At 45.1% G+C, this 22,722-nt stretch overlaps 1 protein-coding gene across 1 annotated transcript in view; it reads left to right on the forward strand.

Annotated features, from left to right (window-relative positions):
• Positions 1-21,292, forward strand: part of KIAA0319L (KIAA0319 like) — a 29,687-nt gene extending 8,395 nt beyond the window's left edge. Inside the window, exons 4-21 of the mRNA XM_012570683.4 lie at positions 2,406-2,679; positions 4,704-4,805; positions 5,659-5,756; positions 6,723-6,810; positions 7,824-7,916; positions 8,487-8,619; positions 9,491-9,719; positions 10,445-10,568; positions 11,107-11,239; positions 12,076-12,224; positions 12,527-12,678; positions 12,853-12,991; positions 13,319-13,478; positions 15,385-15,527; positions 16,475-16,597; positions 17,097-17,187; positions 17,541-17,632; positions 19,585-21,292. Coding sequence (XP_012426137.2) covers positions 2,406-2,679; positions 4,704-4,805; positions 5,659-5,756; positions 6,723-6,810; positions 7,824-7,916; positions 8,487-8,619; positions 9,491-9,719; positions 10,445-10,568; positions 11,107-11,239; positions 12,076-12,224; positions 12,527-12,678; positions 12,853-12,991; positions 13,319-13,478; positions 15,385-15,527; positions 16,475-16,597; positions 17,097-17,187; positions 17,541-17,632; positions 19,585-19,772 — 2,511 coding nt within the window. The 3' untranslated portion in view covers positions 19,773-21,292. The remainder of the gene's footprint in view (positions 1-2,405; positions 2,680-4,703; positions 4,806-5,658; positions 5,757-6,722; positions 6,811-7,823; positions 7,917-8,486; positions 8,620-9,490; positions 9,720-10,444; positions 10,569-11,106; positions 11,240-12,075; positions 12,225-12,526; positions 12,679-12,852; positions 12,992-13,318; positions 13,479-15,384; positions 15,528-16,474; positions 16,598-17,096; positions 17,188-17,540; positions 17,633-19,584) is intronic.
• The last annotated feature ends 1,430 nt before the right edge of the window (positions 21,293-22,722 follow it).

The following is a 22,722-nucleotide window of genomic DNA, read 5'->3' on the forward strand; positions in this document are numbered from 1 at the left end:
TGTCACACTTCCTGCAAGCTTTGCATCCACAAGGAACAAGGAAATGTCTCTACCACCAGCACAAAGTCTTTAATGGTTTGTGACATTACCTACATTTTAGTGTCTTAAAGTGTCTGTGCAGGTACTGCAGACAGCAAGGACACCACCTAAGCTGAAAAGAGCCCATTTTATTAATTCAGATCAGGCCTATTTAAATTAAAAAAGAAAAGAGAATTCCAGAACAGAGGTATTTTTCTCTCAAGTAACTTTGTCTCAGCGTGGATTCTGGTGCACAGGGCTGCTCTAGTCCCTCTAACAGACGTGGGGCTCTCAGACAAGGACACTGGGTTACTTGACTCAGGCCAAAGGCATTTAGGGGTGGAATCAAAATTGTCTGAGGCTCCTGTGTTGACTCAGGCCAATGTGTCACTCCTCTCTATTTTCTAAGCTAATAAGATAGGACAGCTGGCAAACTTCTAGTCTCCTTGTCACTTATCCCCAAGAATGAAATAATCTGTTCTTTGCTTTAAAGAAGTCAGAGTTATGGAGCAAAGATAAGAAATGTCTCAGCTTGCAAGCATTAGAGGCATTTTTGACTGTTGTGTTGCCCCAGGCAAAGCTTATCTAATTTGAGCTCTCCACAGACATTTGGCTGTCAATTCATCCTGAAGATTTTTGGAAGGAATAGGATCTCTCTTAACTGTAAAGTGGGGTTTTTTTGGGGAATTAAAAGTGAGTCAAGAAAGCATTCAACTCACTAGAAATACTGCCAAGCAAAGTGGGGACTCTGCTGTGGTCAGCAGGTGAATGTGGATCTTCTGTGTGCTGTTTGTGATTCTTGTTCTTGTGACCCTTCTGAGTTGATTCTTAAGAAGTAAATGTGGCTTCCCATAGTGGTAGGAAGTCATGGGAACATTCTGCTCCTGTGTCCCCTCTTTCTCCTGCCAGTGTTTCAAACTTTATCTTGAGGAAAGGGAGTCAGTACCCTTTGCAGTTGTCAGTGGGTGGAAGATGATACAGCTTGGGACATCCAGCTGTCCTGAGGCCACTGAGGAAGAGAAGCATGCCAGATTTTTCCTGCATGGATTCCAAAGAATCCATACTTTTGTTTTAGTAAGTCATTAGCAAGTAACCAAATAAAGGAAGACAGCTTATGTCTGTAACACTAACAAATAGTGTTTGATTATTTGGTACATAAAGCTCAGATGTTAATCAAACAATTGTTTTACATTCTGTGAGCAAAGTGAGCTATGGTGAGAGGAAATTATCTGCCTAAGGCTGAAACAAAACCTTTCAGAGAAGCCCTCAGTGCCTTCACTGCTGCTCCTGGCTTGGTTGTTCAGTGTGGGCAGCACAGCTTTATTTTTACAACCAACATTTAGTGTTTTCTAAAGTCCTGCCCATTTACTGACAAGGATGTTGCCCACCATGGTCTGGAGTGTTTTCCCAGTTCCTGTTTCCTGGACTGAATGCCAACAGCATGGTCTAAAAGCTTGAGTATATTTCCTTCAATATGAGCTTTTAATCACTCTTCTAATGGGGAGTAGTGGTGGGAAATCCAGCTCCAAACCACTTTCTGAGTCAAAGATGGTAAATTGCTCCATTTTAAATATTTAGCAGATGTTCTCAAAATAGAGTTAGCTAAAAAAAAAAAAGAACGTGCTACACACATGGACTTCACTGTGGAGGAGAAATTGTCAGGAGTATGGCCTGGCAGGCTAGGAGCTGGAATGGGGCTAGGTAAAAGGAATTTTCTGATAAAAGAAAGGAAATTGTTCCTGCCACTCTGATTATTTTCAATCAAGAGGCTCATCCTGTGTGGATGTAAGCAAACTTTGTGCTCTCCAGCTCCTCTCCCTGCCCCAGCAGCATCTCCTGGGGCAGGCACGCAGGGAGCTGTGTGTGTCAGCTCACCTTGCTTTGAAGAGTGATTCCAAAATAAATTTCCTCTTGCTGTAACAATCCAGTTATTACATAAAAATGCCACTGCAATCCTCCTGCTTCATGTTGGCCAATTGCATGGCTTCAGGAAAAGGAAATCACAGTCAGAGTAAATGAAGCGCAGTTTGTGGTCCCTGTCTTCAGGGCCTATCCTATCCCACCTTTCTGTTCTTTTAATTCCACTCACTGCAGTTTTGAACCTGGATCTTTTCTTATATTTGCCACATCCACAGCCTTGGTGCTTAAATGCTGTAGCTCAATCTGGTGTTAACTGGTGTTCAGCTGGGGTAGGAATGGCCTGTCTACTCTGGAGGAAGAACATGGAGAAGCACTTCAGAAGACAGGAGGGGAAGCTGTAAAATCCCTACGTCTGGAAAAGCAAACCAGGGATTTTTGCAGCCTCTCTAACTGTGGAGGAGGAGAAAGGCAACTTAAAACTTCCACTCAGTGTTCAGGTCAAACTCAGACAACTTCTTCCTTTACAGATCCACACAGGAACATCTGCACCAGAATCATCAGTGCTGACTACGTTCTCCAGCCCTGTGGCACCGGACTTGACAGCTCCAGGGAAGACTGAGATGCCTGGGCAGCCTGATGATGCCCATCCTCAGTTTCCCACAGCCAGCCCCGTGCCAGTGAAAAACACAGCAAAGGCACAGGCAGCGACTTCTGTGCCCAGTGGAGTCCCCACAAATGGCACTGTTCCTACAGCCCAGAGCAGCACTGCTGCAGCCCCAAGCACTGCTGCCACCACCCCAGGTGAGGACTTGCAGAGCTCCAGCACATGTCACCTGCTCAGGCTTTTTCAAACCACAGCAGTGTGGAAAAATAGGAGATAATTATGGTACCTTGGAGAAAATACTGAGGCATCTGTGTCAGCACACTTGCTGTCAGATCTCAGTAACTCTTGAGGTCTGGAATGGGACTTGAGCATCATAAATCTGCATGTGAGGACAGCTGGGAATTAATGGGAATATCTTAATTCCCAGAGTGAAGGCTGAGATGTGATGCAGGGTAGAGTCCTGGGAAGTGTTTTTCCAGTAGCCTTGGCGTGCTGCTATCCATCAAATTGAGGAGAAATCTTAATGTGTGCTCAAAAAAGGGTGTAACTGATTATTTTCTGTCCCTGAGGTGTCACTGCACAGTTCAGCTGTGGAGAACAGTGTACTTGGCTGTTAGCCCAATGCTTTGCTTTGCAGCATGATGATGTTTCTGTTCACACTGGTATTTCCTAAAAGAGACTGTTGAAAATGAATAAAGGCCAAAATGCCCTTTGGCAGCTCTGTTCCCTCAGCCAGGCTGTCAGCTCTCCCTGTAGGGATGCTACGCACAGGGAATGGCGTGTACTGCTCATGTGCTGCCTCAGAATTCACTTAATCCCGTGTGCTCAACATTCACAGCTGAATTTCTTTTGAATTTAGGGTTCCTTTCCCTTACAAGGGAACAAATGGAAAGTGTAAGGGAAGCACCGCATCCAAAGATGGTTTTGGCAGGAAGCTCATTGGCTGCTTGTGCTGACAAGTTAATGGTTTGGTTTTAGTTGTTTTTTTTGTTTTTTTTTTTTAAGGGCTTACCCCAGCTAAAAGTGGAAAATATGTTTTAAACATCTTCATTGGTTTGTCTGGGAAGACTTATATAGCCAGGGCCTCCTTGTTCTGCTAAGCAATGCAAAGATGATGTGAAGACTGGTTTTTCCAAGATTTTTTTATCTGTTTGTCTGGGTTTTGTTTTTATTATTTCCTAATGAGATCTGATTGCTTTGTGCCTTGGAACTCTTTAAAGGTGAAAGACTGATGGAGTATTTGAGAGGGAAAAAAAAAGGTGGTTAATTCCACTAGCTATTAAAATTGGAAGATAGATAAATAATAGATAATAAAGGTGGGAAAATAGCTGAATGTCTAAGGTCCTTTTTTCTAATTTTTTTAACTTGGATTTTTTGTGCATATCTCTGAAAAATTGTCTTTGACAGGGTCAAACTAAAGAAAGAATATTTCCTATGCATAATTCCCAGACCAATAATAAAAAGACAAATATAAAGCAAATGGAAAGGGAGGAGAGAGATGAGGAGGCCAAGAGGTGTTTTTAAGAAATGTGTTGAACTTTCTGGTTATCTTAGTGCTAATAAAAAGCAGGAAAAATATGTCCCTGGCCATAGTTTTCAAGGTTACCCTGTAGTCTTTCAAAGGAACCTGTCAGTTTATTTGAAATGGAATGGCAAGAAAATTCTTGAGCAGGGGTGGAAAAGAAAATACAAATAAAAGGACCAGGTTTGTATCTTGAGCTTCCATACCCAGTGTGGCAGCTACGCAAGTTTAAAAAAATTCTCTTAGCCCTCAAGCAGTTTTTCAAAAAAGAAATTCTGCGGATTCTTTATATATTTGTGAAGCTCTGGAATTGCAGTTTGGGAGTAGCAGTGTTTGTCTTGCTGTGCCATGAGCCTGCAGCCGAGTTCTCTGCCAAAAAGCTGTCAAGTAAAACCTTTCCCATCCTGCTGGACCTGGGTGAGGAGACTCCCCTGTGCAGGGCCCAAGGGCCACGTTTCAGCACAGTAACTGCAAAGAGAGAGGTGACTGAGTAATTTTGGGCTTGTCTAAAAATTGTAAACCCCCATTAGTGCTTTTGCATTGACAAGGAGAGCCAAACCTGGAATGGGAGGTCTGTTAAGGAACAGGATGTTTACAAAATACATCATCACTTGTAGCTGGGGTTTATCCCATAAACTGAAATCAAGGTGGATTTTTTTTTCCCCTGTTCCTCTCCAATTCTGTGTTTGTCCCTTTCAGCTATGAAGGAGCTGGTGGTTTCTGCTGGAGACAGTGTTGAAGTGACCCTGCCAAAGAATGAAGTTCAGCTGAATGCATTTGTGCTTCCTGAACCACCAGCAGGTAAGGCTTCCCTGGGAATTCTGCTAAGGGCTTGGGATGTGAAAAGGCAAACAGCCATTATGTATGGCACGTAAAAAGGGCAATCTTGAGAATGTCTTTTGTCAGAGAGCACTTTCCTGTGGAATTTTTTTTATTATCAGCTATTACCTTGTGCTGCCTCTCAGAGAAAATAGTGAGACACAAAAAAAGGGAAAGTGCTACAAAGCCAGTGGACTTGGAAGATTGTGGGAAGAGATGGGAGAAGAGATGGCTCATTCTCAGGGTGCTGTGTGAGGAAGAATTGGAATTTAAGTATCTGTTCTTGATATTTGCTGATAGGAACAGAGCTGTATTAGCAAGTAATTGAAATCTGAATTGGGGTATTTGCCTACTGAGGAACAGATTCTATACACTCCTCATTTAATCATGCAAATTTTTGGAAGGTATTTTTAAGTATTTTGAAAGTTCTTATCTTAACTCTGTCCACTGTGGCAGTGGGAGTTGTAGAGTTCCATGTTGTGTGGCAGCAGGAATTGATTCATTCCTGTTCAAAAATTGGCATTCCTGTATCTGCAGGATCTGAGGATGTGATAAGGCTTTTCTCTCTTATTATCCTGGAGCTGTGATTGTTCAAAAGCTCTTTATTGCCTTGGAGGCTGAAAGATGGGTTTTGATTCCAGAGTAAATGAGTTTAGAAGCACAGATTGTCTCTTTTCCTGGGTATATTCCCAAAAAACCGCAGCCCAAGCTGTCTCATTTCTCCACAGCGCAGCAGAATGTGCCTTGTAAATGTTTAATACCTTTGCAGTTCTTTAGCATGGCAGAAAGACAGGCTTTGAAAACAAACATCTGGACCTTTTCTCTTTTTTTAAAGGAACCACATATTCCTATGAGTGGGAGTTGATTACTCATCCAAAAGACTACAGTGGAGAAATGGCAGGGAAGCACTCCCAGACCCTGAAGTTGTCTAAGGTAAAACTGTGGCTACTTCCTATCCTGTTGTGTTAGATGCCAAGTGGAGAAGATGAGGACCCCAGCAGCCAGGAAAGACTTGTATGGGATTTCAGGATGAATAGGAAATTGCATGATGGGCTGGCAGCCAACATTTGACTGCAAGCCCTCTTCTGAGGCTTTTAGGAAAAGGAGATTGATCTGGCACGAGGGAAGGAAGAAATTGATTTCAGGGGGTACAAGCTGCCTACAAGCTCTTAACAGGGAAAAAGTTGCCAGTTCCTGCATGTCAGGATGCTTAACAAGGAAATGACTCTAAATACTGTGAATATACAGTTCTGTACTTGAGACATTGGTTTGGGCAGCCTGGATTCTACTGCACTCAGAAAAAGATCTACAGGCTTTAGTAAGGATATCATGCAGAGCCGAACCTTTGGAAAGGAGTGTGCAGGTCTCTGTCAGGGCTTCAGCCTTTTGGGTATCAAGATTGTTATCCAGCACTTGGTCCCTCACCCTCTCATTTTGGCTCAACAGTGGATGGCGAAGAGGTGACTGCCTGGCTCATCTCACCTAGAAGGAAAAGAAGAAACACTTGCATTTATAAAAGCACACAAGAAGATATTTTCTTCTTACATGCAGCCTTTTTCACCTCAAATGCGATCTGCTAGTTCAGATTCCTGTGGCCAGACAACCTGAACTAATCTCTATTGTCTCTCTTCTGTTTGCCTTTTGTTGCTGGAAAATAAAGCTTGACTGACAATCCTGTGGCAGAGGGAAATACGAGTCTTTGGTTTCTGCATAGCCATTGTAAACTAAAATATATGTAATATCATTTTGGCCTGGAAACCATCTTTTGCTGTGTATGCAGAGGCTGAAGCACAATTGCCTGGGTGCTCCTGTGCCAAAGCACAGGAACTTGACCTTCCAGTAGGTCCTGATAAGGTGCCACCAACCTGTAGGTAAATAATCCTTTGTGTTTGTTTCCAGCTCACTGTTGGCCTTTACGAGTTCAAAGTCATTGTGGATGGGGAAAATGCTCATGGAGAAGGATATGTGAATGTAACAGTGAATCCAAGTGAGTGCTGGGATTGGATTTTCCTTGACTTCACCTGTCTCTGACATGCCAAGGCATCTGTACCAAGGGGTTAGATTATTTGGTTTGGTGGTAATTCATTGTACTGTGAATTTGCAGTGTGTGTATATATATATACACACACACATATGTGTGTGTATGTATTAAATAATTTCCTAAGATGGGAAGCTATTGGTAACACACAGCTATTTTTGCTGTACTGTATCAAGCCAGTCACTTGATAAAAGAGCTCTAATCCTGATAGGGAAATGCTCAGTAAACACCTCACCCTGAAAGGCCACTGCTTCCATAAAAACTAGCTGCAGTCTGACAAAAAGCTTATAGCAGCAGGAGAAAAAACTGAAGAGAACCCAAAGCTTTGAAGCTCCTTTGGAGGTTCCTTTCTTCCCTGTCCATAAGGAATATCATTCCTAACCACAGGCAGGTTAAGTCAAATCTCATCCCTTACTGTAAGACATGGTTTGCAGACGAGCTGGTGGAGATACAGGATCTTGTGCTGACTGCCTCACTTTTTAGGTGGCCTGTGTAAAGAGACAACCAAAGGTGTCAATAAAACCCCTTCATTTTGCAGTCTTCAGCAAGACTTCTTGTACAAGCTCCGTAGGCAAAGAAGGGCTCTTGCACTCCCTAAATTAGCAAGAGTGTGTGGCTGGTCTTCTGGGTGCTGTGGCTGATCATTTCCTTATAAGCAGTGACTTTGCAGCTGGCAGCATGCACCAAAATCCTTCACTTTTCAGAGCAGCAGCCACACTGTGGCAAGAAGCTGTAGGTGCTTGACCCAGTAGGGAAAAACTGATGCAGTGCAGCCTTCCCAGAGCACTTGTGTGCTGCCTGTTCACCTCCACGCTGTGTGAACCCCCTTTTGGTAGCATTGATTGCCCAGGCTGCTCTAGAACGTGCTGGAAGCACAAACCACTGTTGCTGATAGTTTTGCAATTCCTTGACCAGGGCTTTCTGCTTGTAGTGTCATGGTAACAGCTGGGTTGTTGTTGCAGAACCCCGGGTGAATCAGCCTCCTGTTGCCATCGTGGCCCCACCGTTCCAGGAAATCTCCCTGCCAACCATTTCCACTCTTATCGACGGCAGCAGTGAGTACCTGCAGCTTTAAGTGCAGCATCCAGCAGGGCTGCTTTGTGTTTGGTCCTGGGCTGGCCTCTTGCATGAAGTTTTAAGAGAAACAGTGACACTGTCAAACACAATTCAGTGAAAAGAATTAGCCTCTCTGGCCAGGATAACAGAACATACACCAACAGCACCTCTCCATGTTCCTTTTGAAATGCACTGGCCTGAGCCAATCTCCTAAAAAAGGAAAAGCTCTGGAGGTTGCTGCTTAGAATCAAAAAATAATTACTGTCAGTCAAAATTACAGGGCTCTTGGCTAAACTTCAAACATGTGAGTTACTGACACGCCACCTTTAGTGATCCTGGCTCACACTAGAGCTTTTCAGGAGTTTCTTTATACAAATTCAGGTTGTCTTGGCCCCAACTAGCATTGATTTGTTATAGTTTGGGTGTCTGAGCATAACAGAGACTCTGGGCTTCAACCAAAAATACCTTTGCCCACTGAGCCCAGGACAAGAAGTAGAGACAATTGAAATCTGTGAAGCAGCATTTTCCAATTCCTTGTGTGTGTGTGTTTTCCTCAATTACTGAAACAGAAAGCACTGATGATGATAAAATTATCAGCTACCACTGGGAAGAGCTGAAGGGTCCCCTGCGGGAAGAGAAGGTTTCCAGTGATACTCCCATACTGAAACTGACCAACCTGGTACCTGGGAATTACACTTTCAGGTAGGTCACACCTGGGAGAATCCAGCAGTTCTCATCCCTTAAGAGTGAAATGTATGAGATTCCTGAAGTGTTAATCTGGTTTAAAAAAAAAAAAAAAACAAACAACACAAAACGTGGAGAGAACTCCATTTTGTGATGTTCCCTCTCTCCACTCCTACACTTTCAAGTAATTTTGTAGCTTTGCACTTCAGGAGAGATAAGCTGTCCAGCTACTTCTTATTCTTCACTTGTAGTCCTGGTTAAGATGATGGCTGGTCTGTCAGTGCTGCAAAATGTCTCTTGAAATGTCAAATCTAAACTCTTTGGGTAAAGGCTTAGGAAGAAATGCAGTCTTCAAATCCATTTTTTAAATGCAATGTGTTTGTCTCAGACAAGTGAATGAGGCCTAATGGTTTGATGCACAACCTGGGAAATAGGGGGTAACTGATTTCACTTTTGCATTTGTCCTGTGTTTTTCCTTTGGCCTGTATTTTGGTGTGATGTCCATCACTGCATCAGCAAATCTATTTAAAGTAGAATAAACTGGAGTACCTCTTACTGAACACTGCTTTCTTGTTAAGCAGTTGGCATGAACTAATCAGATCCATGTTCAGGTCTAGATTTAGCAGAAAGCAGTTGTGTTTTATGGTACCAGCCTACCTGAGGAGATGTGCTGTGTCCAGGCCACTTGTGGGTTAGTAATGTACTTCTATGTTTCACCTTGGAACTGATTGTCAGATTTCAAGTGAGAGATGGATGTGACTGTTGAATTCTTTGCATCACTTTGAGGCTGATAATTGGACATTTGTGGAAATTTCTATTCAGAAAAGGCTATATTCAGCTCTGGTCACCATCACTTTTCAGTGCTTTCACTTCTTTTTTTCCTCTTCAGTCTAACAGTTGTGGACTCAGATGGTGCCAGCAACTCCACCACTGCCAACCTGACTGTGAAGAAGGCAGTGGATTATCCTCCAGTGGCCAATGCTGGCCCAAACCAGGTGATCACCCTGCCCCAGAACTCCATCACGCTCTATGGGAACCAGAGCACGGATGACCACAGCATCGTCAGCTACGAGTGGCTGCTCAGCCCCAACAGCAAAGGGAAGGTGATGGAGATGCAGGTCAGTGCAGGTCTCCAGTGTTCCACCTGGATTGCTCACTAGCTGGGTTTTTAGCTATAATCAAACCAGTTTTAGTGGACTGTTAGAAAATGTCTTTTAGAATCCTACACAGCAGATGTGTGATGATTAAGTATGTGCTTAAAGTTAAATCCACGTGAAGCTGGTATTGCTTTAGTGGCGCCAGCCTCACCACTAGCATCCTGTTCCTTTCTTGAACAATGCAGTTTTAAATTCTGCTGAAGAAGGGGGATTGAGGGAGGTAGGAACTTTTGAGGTGAATCTTGGAGTCTAAATTTTGCTGATACTGGCCAGACTCTCTTCAGTGCTAAACAGTAAATGTTGGAACTTGTTTCTGTGTCATCATTTTTCTTTTAAAGATTATTACTCTCAAATTTATAGAATAAGAAAGTCCATGAATCAGGTTCACAATGTGTGAGATTTGCACAGGGCTCCCCAGAGATTTTACTAGAATTGGGAACTACTAAATCCCTGAAGGTTTGCTTGTATGGCATTACTCTTGTCCCACAACAGTGTCCTTGTAGTGTGCATAAATTTAGCTGCAAGAGCTTTGCATGCTGAAGTGGCACAGACTCCTGCTCCCACAGCAGGCATTGGTAATAACCCCCTAGAATGTTCTGGTAATAGTTCCTTTAGAATCAGAGTCTTCTGGTCCATCATCATCTGCATGAGGATTGTTTTTAATCCACGAATATCTTTTCTCACAGGGTGTGAGGACACCAGTCTTGCAGCTCTCTGCAATGCAGGAAGGTGATTACACCTACCAGCTCATAGTGACTGATTCTGCTGGGCACCAGTCCACTGCAGAGGTCACTGTGATAGTCCAGCCAGGTAAGCTGCCTTCACCTGCTGCTGCTGCTTCCCTTCCAGGGGTTGGAGGGGAGCAGCAAACTGTCAGCAACCTCTAGATTTTATGGTGACTTTCAGAAAAGCTGCTCTGATTTAGGAACATTCTGGGCTGGTATATTGCTGATAAATGAGCAAAAGAAAGCTTGTAGCAATATTGCTTTGTGGGCCCTTCTCTTATTTTACACAATGTAACCTAATTGATATTTTCCTACGTGAAGGCAGGATTGTATTTCCAAACAGCTGTGTCTGCTCACAATTCTGAGTCCTGGGACAGGGACAGGAAAAGTGGAGCAGCACTGAGAGAATGAGAGTAAAAATCAGAACTCCTAGTTTTCAGTCTCATTTTATTGCAGATGTGTGAATGAAATTCTTATTGGATTTCTTAACTGCTTTCAATCTCACTTTATCTGAGTACAAGGTAGTGGGCAAGGGATGTACTGGGGATCATGCAGAAAATCTTAATGGTGATATTTTAAGCTTCACTTTTATGGTGTCTGAGAAATCCTGCATTCTTTTCCAGAGAACAACAAGCCCCCAAAGGCAGATGCTGGTCCAGATAAAGAACTGACTCTTCCTGTGGACAGCACCACTCTAGATGGCAGCAAGAGCTCAGATGACCAGAAAATAGTCTTCTTTCTTTGGGAAAAAACACGGTGTGTATCACCTTCCATGTTCTTGTGTATCCAAATCTTTCATTTAAAACACCCCCACAGCTCCTTTGTGTTCAGTCATGGGGCCTGAGAAGCATTTCCAGTGACCTGAATAAGACAGGGATTTATGTTTGATTGGAAAGAAGTGGAGTTTTCTTTGAGCATGAGAAATAGCTTTGCCTTCATCTCTAGGCCTGGCTCCCACTCTGAGCATTGTGTGGCTCAGCTGTGTTTCCATTCACAGCAGTGCAGTTTGGGCTTGGTCTCATGGAGAGACTGGCCCTTGTAATCCAACAACAGCAGGGCCTCCTAACTCAATGCTTTTGCAGTTTGTTTAAACGAGGCAGAGTTCTCTTCCAACTCTAAATTCCCTGAAATGCTTTAAGGAATTCAGGAAAAAGCCTGTAAGCAACTTGCAGTAGCTTTTTCTGTTTGCTAATACAAAGTGTGTGTAAAGCCCTAGAAATGAAGGACTGTTATTGCTTTGCACCTTTTTTTTTTAATACAAAATTGGCTCATTGTGCAGTTCACAAGCCAATCTGCTGAAAGTACCACTGTTTGTAAACACCACCTAAGTGCTGTTATCAGTGTCCCTCTGGTTTAAAATTAAACAAAACATTAACCTGCCAGAAATTATGCTTTTTGTTCTGGATCCTGCACTTATTCTTTAGATTATCTTGCTGTAACTGGAGAACATAATTTTGATTTTTATAATGGTCTATTATTTCCAGGTTCCTGTTTGGAGCAAGATTGCCTCCAGTGCTCTGTGCAAAGTTGAAACTTAACAAAACCTCTGAAAAAGGTCAAAAAACTAACCAAACCCCTTGTGTCTTGGTTAGGGGTCCAGATGGTGTGAAGCTGGAGAATGCCAACAGCAGCATTGCCACTGTCACAGGCCTTCAGGTTGGGACATATGAGTTCACTCTGACAGTGAAAGATGAGAGGAACCTGCAGAGCCAAAGCTCTGTCAACGTCATAGTCAAGGAAGGTACGTACAGCCACGAGCAGAGCTGCTCAGTCACAGGTTATCTCTCAGCAGTTCAGCAAAATCCATGGTCAGAGACACAATAAAAGTAAGGAATGGAGGGAGACAATGTGGAGAGCACTGAAGTGGCCTTGAGATTTGCCCTTTTCTGGAGGAATGGTATTTTCAGCTTAATCCTGCAGTATTTCCCTTCTCTTCCCTAGGGTTAGACAGGGATTTTTGGAGTACACTGGAGATCTACTGCAGTAATTTTTGATTGGGCATTACAAGATCTTTCTCCAAGTGCTTTCTCTCTGTTTATTTAGAGATAAACAAGCCGCCCATTGCAAAGATTGCTGGTAACGTTGTCATCACCTTGCCCACAAACACAGCAGAGTTGGATGGATCGAAGTCCTCTGATGATAAAGGGATTGTCAGCTACTTGTGGACCCGGGACGAGGGGAGTCCTGCAGCTGGGGTGAGCTTTCTTTTGTAAAGGATCACAAAAATCAGTGCAAGGTAGTGTTGACAGCTCCTGAAGAAATACAAAGCTCCTTGTTGGGCTGTCACCCTGTCATATCCTGAAATATGGTGATTCATGGCACTACTTTGATCCTTTGTTTCCTCATACTTGCTTTGTTCTGCCTTCCAGGAAGTCTTAAATAATTCAGACCATCATCCAGTCCTCCTCCTGTCCAATCTGGTAGAAGGGACCTACACATTTCACCTCAGAGTAACAGATGCCAAAGGAGAGAGTGATGTGGAAAGGACCACGGTGGAGGTCAAACCTGGTGAGTCTGGATTTTGTGGTGTACCACATTAGCCTGCAGCCCGCTGAGTACAGTATACTGGGATTAAAATGTATCATCCAGTCCAGTTTAGAACTGTAAATGTCAAAAGTTTTGGGGGATGTGGTTGTGCTTTCCTGTGGTTTTTGAGGGCTGACTCTCACTGCTTCTATTACCTGTGAAAGCCTTATCTGTGTCCTTTCCCACAGTGCCACTCTGTAGTTCTGTGTTCAAATCAGAAACATCCTGGAAAGATCGCTAAAAACCTGCCTTGTGCCCAGGCTGCTATATAGAAACTCTAAAGATCTGTACTATCTACATTCTCTCTAGATCCTAGGAAAAATAACCTGGTGGAGATAATTCTGGATGTGAATGTGAGCCAGCTGACGGAGCGGCAGAAGGGGATGTTCATCCGGCAGATCGGGGTGCTGCTGGGGGTCCTCGACTCAGACATCACCGTGCAAAAGATCCAGCCATACACTGAACAAAGGTGGGATTCATCTGGGAGGGTACACAGCAAGGAATTGCTTGAGGGTTTGGAAAATCAAGGCCACTTGCAAAGCAGATTGGATCATTGGAACATGTGGAGTTGTTGCTTAATGTTGATATTCCTGCTTGGATCAGAGTTGCCAAGCAGGTCTTGTGTATCTTTCCCCTCTGGAGATGGTGCATTGCCCTTGAAAACTGCTGCTGCTAATGTATTTTCACATCAAACCTGTAAAATAAGAACAAATCTGATTTGCCTTTTGAAAATTGTGGAGGCTGTGTGAAGGGATGTTCTGCAGCTGTGATTTGTAACTGGAGAAGTAACAGGGCTTGGTGCAGGAGTTTGCTGTAACGCTTGTGACACACCAGAGTGTGTAACAATCCTCCTCACCCTCACGCCAAATTGGTAGTTCATACAATCACAGACTGGTCTGGGTAGGAAGGGACCTTAAGGATCATCCAGTTCCGACCACACTGCCACAGGCAGGGACATCTTCTACTAATTCTGCAGTAGCTTTATTGCCTACACAACTGCTTCAACTCTGTGTATGAAAAAATTTTGAAAGCCAATGTAATTTATGTTCGAAGAGATAGAAAAGCTTAATTTTGATTACTGATTGGCTTACAGAAAACTGTATTTCTCCTGAACACATGGAAGTTGGCTGCTGAGCAGGGCTGCAAGTCAGGGTGGTGTTGCCTGCCTGGAGAGTGGCAACAAGCCATAAGTGGAAATCTGTTTAAATAAGTGCAATATTGCACTTAATTTTTATTAAAAGGAGAGTAGTTTCAAAGTACCTAAGGCGTTGAAGAAGATTTAAGGGACGTGCTTAAAGTCCTGCAGCAAGTCAGCAATAAATCTGCTGTTACTTTACACTTAGCTAAATGGTGTGATGTATCAATTCCTTCGTGTCCACATGGCCTGCTGTAGCAGGAAAATCAGAATTCATTGTCCATGCAAACCTAGAGAGCTGAGAACAGAGGAGCCAGCACTTTCTGTTGTAACAGTAGCTCTCTGTCTCTGCCATGAGCAAGCCAGTCGCCCCTGAGTAAGGCAAGTAAGGGATTCTTGTCATTAATGCTTCATCTGTTTATGTGTTCAAGCAGACAAAAGAGTGGGAAGTGTTATAAAGGAGCAGAGATTGTTTCCTGACAGATGGCTTTAAGATCCTATTTTTGCTTCCACTGTCAAAGTAACTTGTGCTGTTTAAAAAAGAGCTTTTTCCTCTGACTGGTGGTTTGTTCTTTTTCTCATACTCTGAGGGTTTCACTGATATGCTATTGATTCATTAGCTCACTAGTGATAATAAATCCCAAACATTTATGCATCCTTTTGTGAGTCTAAAGGATCCACAGGACTCTGCAAGGTGAGCAAGCCATGAGGAACAAGTTCTTCTATCATAAAGTTAATGCAGTAAAAGCTGCAGAATACAGAATCCTTCACACCTGGGTTGTTTTTGGGCTATAGCACTTGGTGCATTCAAACTCAACTCTGCAAAAGACTCTAAACTTGCACTGTCTGCTGCTGGAGTTCTGTGCTGAGCATGTAAATAGACCCTCAAGCTACGGGTGTAGTAAAGTCTCAGGATCCCACAGGGAGGAAGGAAGGAGAGTATGAAAACAGCAAGACCTTAAAGTTTGGGGATTTGATGCTTAGCATGAACATGCAAAGATCTGCTTGATGTGCAAATTCAAGAACAGTGCCCTAGCTTGGAAAATATGAATGGATCAGATATCTTAAAGGGTTTTCTACTGTAGGACCAGGTCTGCCATTACTGCTTTCAAACAGAGACAGAAGTCTGGTCTTCAAATAAATTTGGGATTCTAAGTCCCTCTAATGACAGACTGGAGAGTGTGGCTCTCCACCTGATATTTGGAGAAGCAGCAGATAATAATTCTTGCCTTCCTTCCAGCACGAAGATGGTGTTCTTTGTGCAGAACCAACCTCCCCACCAGATATTCAAAGGACGAGATGTGGCCTGGACGCTGAAGAACGAATTGAGGAAACAACAGTCAGACTTCCTCATCTTCCGGGCACTGGAGATTAACACAGTCAGTAAGTGAGAGTCTCTTGGGACAGACTGAACATCTTTTACCTTCTTTTCAGCTGCCTGACAGAATAAAGGGTGCTAAAACCACCCAAGTGCCCACACACTTACACTCACTGCAGGAGCTTTCATGTTAATAAATGGGAAACAGAAAATTAAGTCTATTAGACTATTCACTAATTACTTATTTACCAATTAATTCTGTCTATTCACTATTCAACTACTTATAAATAATTACTTGCAGTGTTGCTGTGAAAATGAGTTGACAAAACCAAAAGCAGATTGATACTTATGAAACTTAAATAGAGTATTAATGGACTATAGCCACTGAAATCAGTGTCATCCTGAAAACAATAAACTGCACATCTTGGTAGCTGTGAACCCACTTGTTTCCTGTGCAGCACAAACATCAGTCTGCAAGAAATGTTCCCTTTCTATCATTATTTTACATCTTTACATTAGCACTGCTTTTCTTTTATGAGATCCATCCTGTGAGGATCACTTGCTGATCAGTTAGAGATTTTAAACTAGAATTGTGTAAAGTAATTATTTTCATTACTTCCTGATCTTACCATTTTGTGGCCTTCAGAAGCCATTTTTCAGTTCTCTTTGGTGCCTCCAAAGGATCTGTTTGTTTCTTGTCTGTCTCACAGGCAGAATTTGAATTGGAAAATCAAAGCTCTGTTTAAAAACATTTACTTGAAAAATACACAAATTCCATGACTTGTATATCAAAATGAGGATTTATTAGGCAAAATGTATGTTGCTGGTGAAGTGGGATGTTCAGTTTGGCATGAGGCCCAGGTGCTTACGTTTGCACTTCTCACCTCTGAGCTACAGAGGGGCCACATTCAGGTCAGAGCCTGCAGGAGGGGTTGGCTGTATTGAACTGTTTTGTCCCATTTTTGCCTCACCTGTGAGTCATTTAGTTCACCTTGCTGGTTTTGGCCCCCAGCCTGTCAGCTGAACTGCTCTGAGCACGGGCGCTGTGACTCCTTCACCAAGCGCTGCGTGTGTGACCCGTTCTGGATGGAGAACTTCCTCAGGGTGCAGATGGGGGACGGCGAAAGCAACTGCGGTACGTGACCCCCGGGTGGGCACCTTGGCAGAGAAACCCGTCTGTGAAACCCAGGGTGGGCACACTGCCAGGCACCTGCTGTCTCCCAGTTGCTCTGATGAGATGCTGACACCAGGACGCTCTTTGTCTCACCTTCTGGGCAGATGATGTTTGACAGGGAGTGAATCCCCTTCAGACCCTCCCAGTGGACACTCACTAAGAGCTGAGTCCACTCTGGGTGTAAAAATCACAGCTGTCTTCTGTCATGTCTCTACAGAGGCTTTCCTGCCACAGGAAAGCAAATTTTATAAACCAGCACACAGTGAACTGCCCAGAAAGTCCACACACTGGATCTTGAGCTTCCCAAGGGAATCTGGTGGTGCTGCCAGTGGGGAAAGCCAGCTTCTAATTGTACAAAGAGGCAGGCCTTGCCTTCTCTTTCCCAAAAACAATCCCCTAAAATGTACACTATCAAATGTACAAGGTACCAAAACATGTTTATCTCTGGCTTTGCTTGCAGAGTGGAGTGTGCTGTATGTGATCATTGCTTCTTTTGTCATCGTGGTTGCCTTGGGAATCTTGTCGTGGATGGTGATCTGCTGCTGCAAGAGGTGGGGCTGAGACCAAACCCCTGCTGCATCCAGGTTTCACAGGCAATGTCTGCAGTAGGAGGTTAAAATTCAAACCCACTGTCCCAGCAGTTCATCTGCTGAGCCTTGGGATGTTGGGTTTTCTCACTTAAGTGTTTCAAGTTAAATGTTGGAGTTCCAGAACTCTGGGTTATGTTAAGAAGCAAAATTTGGATTAACCTATAAATGTGCAACTGAGCAACATTTTAATGTTTCGCTTTGTAATATGAATATAATCCTAAACAGCAAGTGCTTTGGCTTTGAAGATCAGAGTTGTTTTTCTTCTGGCTCTTTTGGAAATGGACTGTTTCTTAATTCCTTTTTCTCCCCTTTAGACGGAAAGGAAAATCCAAAAGAAAAAGCAAATACAAGATTTTGGATGCAACGGATCAAGAAAGCCTGGAGTTAAAACCAAATCCCAAAGCAGGTAAAACATGAGAGGGAAGAGCTCAGCACTTCCAGAGATGCTGACTGAGGACTCTTCTTCAGTGGACTTAAAATCACAGTGAAACAAACGTGATGTAGGGACTGACAGTGGGGTTTCAGGAGATCTGAGATCTTGTCTCAAATCAGTATAGGGGATATTTAGTAAAGTCATCTAACTTTTAGGTTTGGAAATTGGGGCTGAAACTGGCCTGGTCCTGATGTCTCCGCTTGGTTCTTCAGAAGCAGGAAGTGGATGCATTAAGCTGTGCAGAACACTCTGACTCAAGAAGCCCAAAACTGGGTCTTGACTGTAAATTCTCCTGCTCTGAAGTTTTCCCCTGGGTTCTGGTCGTTCCCTTCTTGCCAATATGCAATTACATGCAATTTTTTGGTCATTCTCTACAGCAAAGCAGGAATTCAGTGGCACTAAACATTACACTAAATAGATCAACACCCGAGAACAACCTCAAAATACTTGTGTACTGGAGAGATTGAGGTTTATTTCTGCTCTGCTACTCACCCACCACAAACAACTGGTTCATCAGCTTATTTATTCTTGCTCCTGTGTGCATCAGGTTGTGAAAATTTCACGTTTTAGCTCATCCTCTAGTTTTACAGGAAGAAGGTGCATTTCAGAGGGAGATCCATGAATTCCTCAGTGTTCCATGCAGCTACAGGTCTGTTGGCCCATTCCAGAAAGGCAGGATTTGTCTTCAGTGTTCTTAGCCAGCATTTTCCCTCTCCCATTGCTGTCCTGAGAGTGCTTGTCAGTGCTTTGCTAGGATCAGGGAGTTATTTCAGGCTGGAGTGTTTTTATCTGATACATGAACCAAGCCATGGCCACCTGCTGACTGACCAGGAAAAGAAGGAAGTGTTGGGAAGGATGTGCCAAGTACAGCCCTGCTGAATGCCAGGGAGCTCTGCAGCTGCTGAGTGTGTGTTTCATACCAGTGTGTCCTGGTTTTGTTTAGAGAAGAGAATGTGTTAACTATGCATGGAAAAGAGTCCCTGATCCTTGTTTGCTAGCAGAAAATGACCACTCATCTTGGTATTGTGCCATTTAATGATGTTCCACAAAGTGAGCAGTGCCCAGGAGCAGCATGGAGGGCATTGCAGTGACAGACTGGTCAGCTGTTCCTCCCAGGACCAGGCTGTCCCAACTGCTCAAACACAGATACCCTTGCAGGAAACCCGGGTGTGTTTCCCTCCCTCAGCACCCAACTCTGCTTTAATCTGACCATCTGTCACCTCAGAGCCCACTGTGCAATAAATGTGCTAAATGTGCCTCACCATTTGCTCTCTGGTAACTAAACTCATTTTGCTGCTTCTGAGGCTGGCTGCTGACTGAAGTTCTTTTCCCTGCTAGATATGTCCAGGGAGCTTTCTGCTAAAAGAGGAAATGTTGCATTTCTCCATTAAGGAAAAGCTAAATTTAAATATTTCCTCTGCTGACAATACAAGTAAATGTCTCCTGTCCTTGTACATTAATCTAAATTCATCCTGCTAATTTATCTCCCTTCCCTTGCAGACAGGAGTAGCAGAGAGGAGAGTAGGGTAGTGAGATGGCAGAGATTTTCCCTCACACACCTTGATATTCTCTTACTCCAGTTGTGAGCCCTCCAAGCATTTTCTAGGCAATGCCCCGAGCAAGGTCAGGGAGGCAGAGCTCCCACGTGTAGTCACAGCCCCTTCTGGTCATATCATTGCCTTCCTGTCTGCTTGTTGTGCTTTGTGCTGTCTTGGAGTGTTGTTGTGACCTCTGACGTGCCAGAGGGTCTGAGACAGGATCACTTTGGCTTCAGCATCAGAGGGAATAAGAGACACACAGAGGAAAGTCAGATTCTGCTGCCTCTTAGACATTATCAGAAAAGGAGACTTAGAGGGGATGGAGCAAGGTGAGGTGGTTCACTGGTGTTAGAAGCATTTCTAACCTGGCAATGTTTCTCCTTCAAGGTGGCAGACAGAAAGCCCAAGTCCTCAACACGAGCCTGATGCACTCAGAGTCTGAGCTGGACAGTGATGAAGCCATCTTCACGTGGCCTGACCGGGAAAAAGGGAAACTGCTCCGCAGCCAGAACGGCTCCCTGCGCAACGGACAGCTGAGCCTCAAACCCAAGAACCAGAGGGAGGAAATCCTATAGCTCCCCTTGGGCAGCCTTGGCTGGAGCTCAGCAGGGAAGGCAGATCCCCTCCCTGTCCTACCAGGGCCTTTGGAGGCCACTTGGACTAGGACAGCGCTGCTAACTCGTTTCACAGAAAATAACCTTGGTTTTGTGGGTTTCTTTTCATTCAGTTAAAACTGGTTGTACTTGAATTTGAACTTCAAGGGAAATCAAAGGGAGGAGAAGGCAGCTGTGAACCCCAGGAGAAGAGTCAGGAAAGGATGGAGCTGGCATCTGGAGAGGGCAGGACAGAACCACTTGGAGCAACTGTGAATGTGCAGCTCCCTCCTAAGCCACCTCAGACTGCAGTGGAGGGAGCACGGTGGACTTGCAGCTCCCTTGCCTTGGAGCTCCTTTGAGAAGGAAGATCAAGTCCTTGAGCTGTGCTCTGAGCTCCCTTCAGGCTCCCATAGCCTACCACAGGCTACTTGTGCTGTCCAACAACTTTCTTCTCCTTTAACTCCCACCTTCCCTAATGGTTTAAGCACTACTTTGATGTAGACTTGTCCTTTCACATGCACTTGGCTGCTGTTGGAGTGTAGAGGAGGGGCAATGTAAACACTCTGGCACTTTGCAGGTAGGAGAGGGGTTTGTGGCTGTTCCAAATCGCTTCAGGCCACTCTCATGGGCAGTGCTGAGGACTTGGTGCCTGTTCATGTGTGAAAAGCTGACCTGTGGTTACTGCCCAGGCTGGGAAACCCCCTCCTGCAGCAAAGTCCTGCTTGGTACCAGAGCTGGGAGGACACACACCCACCTTTGGTACCTTGTCCAACGTCTGGCTTCATTCCAAAGCTGTGACATGTTCTGTGGCCCCAGCACCTTCTGCTGGTCACCAGGCCGTCCATGAGGCTGGACATTAACCATATCTCAGTTATGGAACACTATGTACTGTGGTTTTTTTTGGTTTGGGTTTTTTTTCCCCTTAAAATTTGCACATCCCAGATGATGGGGATTGGTCTCTGCAGTCCCCATGGCTGCTCCCTCGGGCTGGCAGCTCACTGGCCTTGTGCTGTTGTGGCTGCAGAGCCCTGTGTGCTCCTATCACAGTGTCCAGAGCACACGTGGTGTCCTTTCATGGTGGAAAAGGGAACTCTGGGGCCCAAGGGCGGTGGGCAGTGCCAGCAGCACGTGGCACAGCGTGTCACTGTGCCCAGGGGCAGGCAGGGGGGTCCTTTCCCATTCCCACTCCCTTATCTCACTGTGCTGCTGTGTGAGTTGCACCCTGTCCTCGGGCAGAGCTCAGCCTCGTGCTGGCATGAAGGATGCCACTGCTTCTCTGGGGATGGATGGGCAGTTCATTGCCTTTCTTTGTGTTTAATTTAAAAACTGGAAACTGGTTTCATTGGCTTTTTTTTTTTTTTTTTTCCTTATTGAGCTATGAAAGCCAAAAGGCTTTAAGTTCCTCAGTTGTATTTATATTGCTGCACTACTGATTTGTGTTGAGCTAGATGAAGATTAAACACTATTGAATGTGAGGGGATGTTCCCTCACTGAATGTAGTCGTGGCTGCTGCTGAGTTTATTTTTTGGGCAATCAGCTGTTCCTCAGGCCCAGCGCTGGAGCCTGCAGCTCTCCCAGTGCTGAGGCTGTGGCATTTGCTGGCGTCACAGCACGGGCCACCCTCTGTCTGGGCTGTTTGGCACACAGCTGGGGCTTGGCTCCCCTTCCTGGAGCTCCTGCACCCGCTCCCCGCAGGGCTCCTTCCCTCCAAACCCACCCAGGAGCACACACGGGGAGGGCTGACCCTGGGATGCTCCTCAGAGGGCACAGCCCAGCGCTGGCTGTCCCGTGGCCTCACACAGCTCTTGGGTGACACCACCCTCTGTGTGTCCCTTCAGGTGGGTGTAAGTGAACAAACTGTGGGAACAGGAGGGTTTGGAGCTGCAGGAATTGACCAGGTGTGGTCCTGAGGCTGTACCTGGGGGCACTTTGTGCTAGGAGAGGGGAGCTCTTGGGCTCTGCTGGGTTCTGGTCCCTGGGGCTTGTGCTTTTTGAGCCCCTCACTCCTGCCCATCCCAGGCAGGTCCCCCAGCAGCAGGTGAGGCATTGCTGCAGGGTCAGTGCCCTTCTCAGCAGACCCAGGGTGGGCTTTCCAGTGAGCCTGGCTGCTTGTTACAGGAGAGGGAGTTGCACTCTGTGCAGCTGTACCTCCAACACCTTTGTCCAGCTGTGGTTGTTTCCTTCACCCCCGTGTTTCACTGTAGGGTCACGGCCCTTCAGGTGGGGCTGCTGTACTGAGGGGCTGCCCCCCAACCCAAGTTTGGGCTTTGGGGAGGGCTTTGGCCGTCCCTCTGTGCCCAGTGGCTCGTAGTCACTGCCATGTCCGAGTGCAGGTTTGTGACAGCACGGCACAGCTCACATCACATTCCTGGCTCCCATTAGTATTCCCTGGCTGTGCAGCCTCTTCCCTCTCCACATGATAACCCTCAGAGCCACCAAACCTTTGGGAATAGGGACTGGCTCTGCACCCCAGCTTTGGGGACACGAGGGTGTGTGGGGCTGACAGAGGCAAGGAGAACCCCCCCAGGCTGAACTTCTGGCCCAAGGTAGGAGCAGGATGAGCTGTCTGCTGTAGTGCTCCAGGAGCACAGCCCTCCCCAGGTGTGTGCACAGAGCCTCCCTGGGGTTTTGGAATCCTTTCCCTGCTCTCCTCCTCCCCCAGCGTCACTGATTTTGCTGCTGGTTTGTTACCCGAGCGCCGTGAGCGTGACCTTGCTCAGGAAGGTTTCTGCATTGCTATGCTTTATGATTTCACAATTAGACACTGGCTACAAGTTGTCCACGTGTGGAAGTTAAAGGCTGAGACATCTGTCAGATGAACCAGCACCTTCACTCAGTTTTGTTTCCTTTAACATATTCAAATACTGGTGAAGGTGTTTCAGGCAGATTCTAGTTTTGAAATAGTTTGCTCTTAAATCTTCTCCACATC

Source organism: Taeniopygia guttata, chromosome 23 (assembly GCF_048771995.1).
Source record: "Taeniopygia guttata chromosome 23, bTaeGut7.mat, whole genome shotgun sequence".
Lineage (NCBI taxonomy): Eukaryota > Metazoa > Chordata > Aves > Passeriformes > Estrildidae > Taeniopygia > Taeniopygia guttata.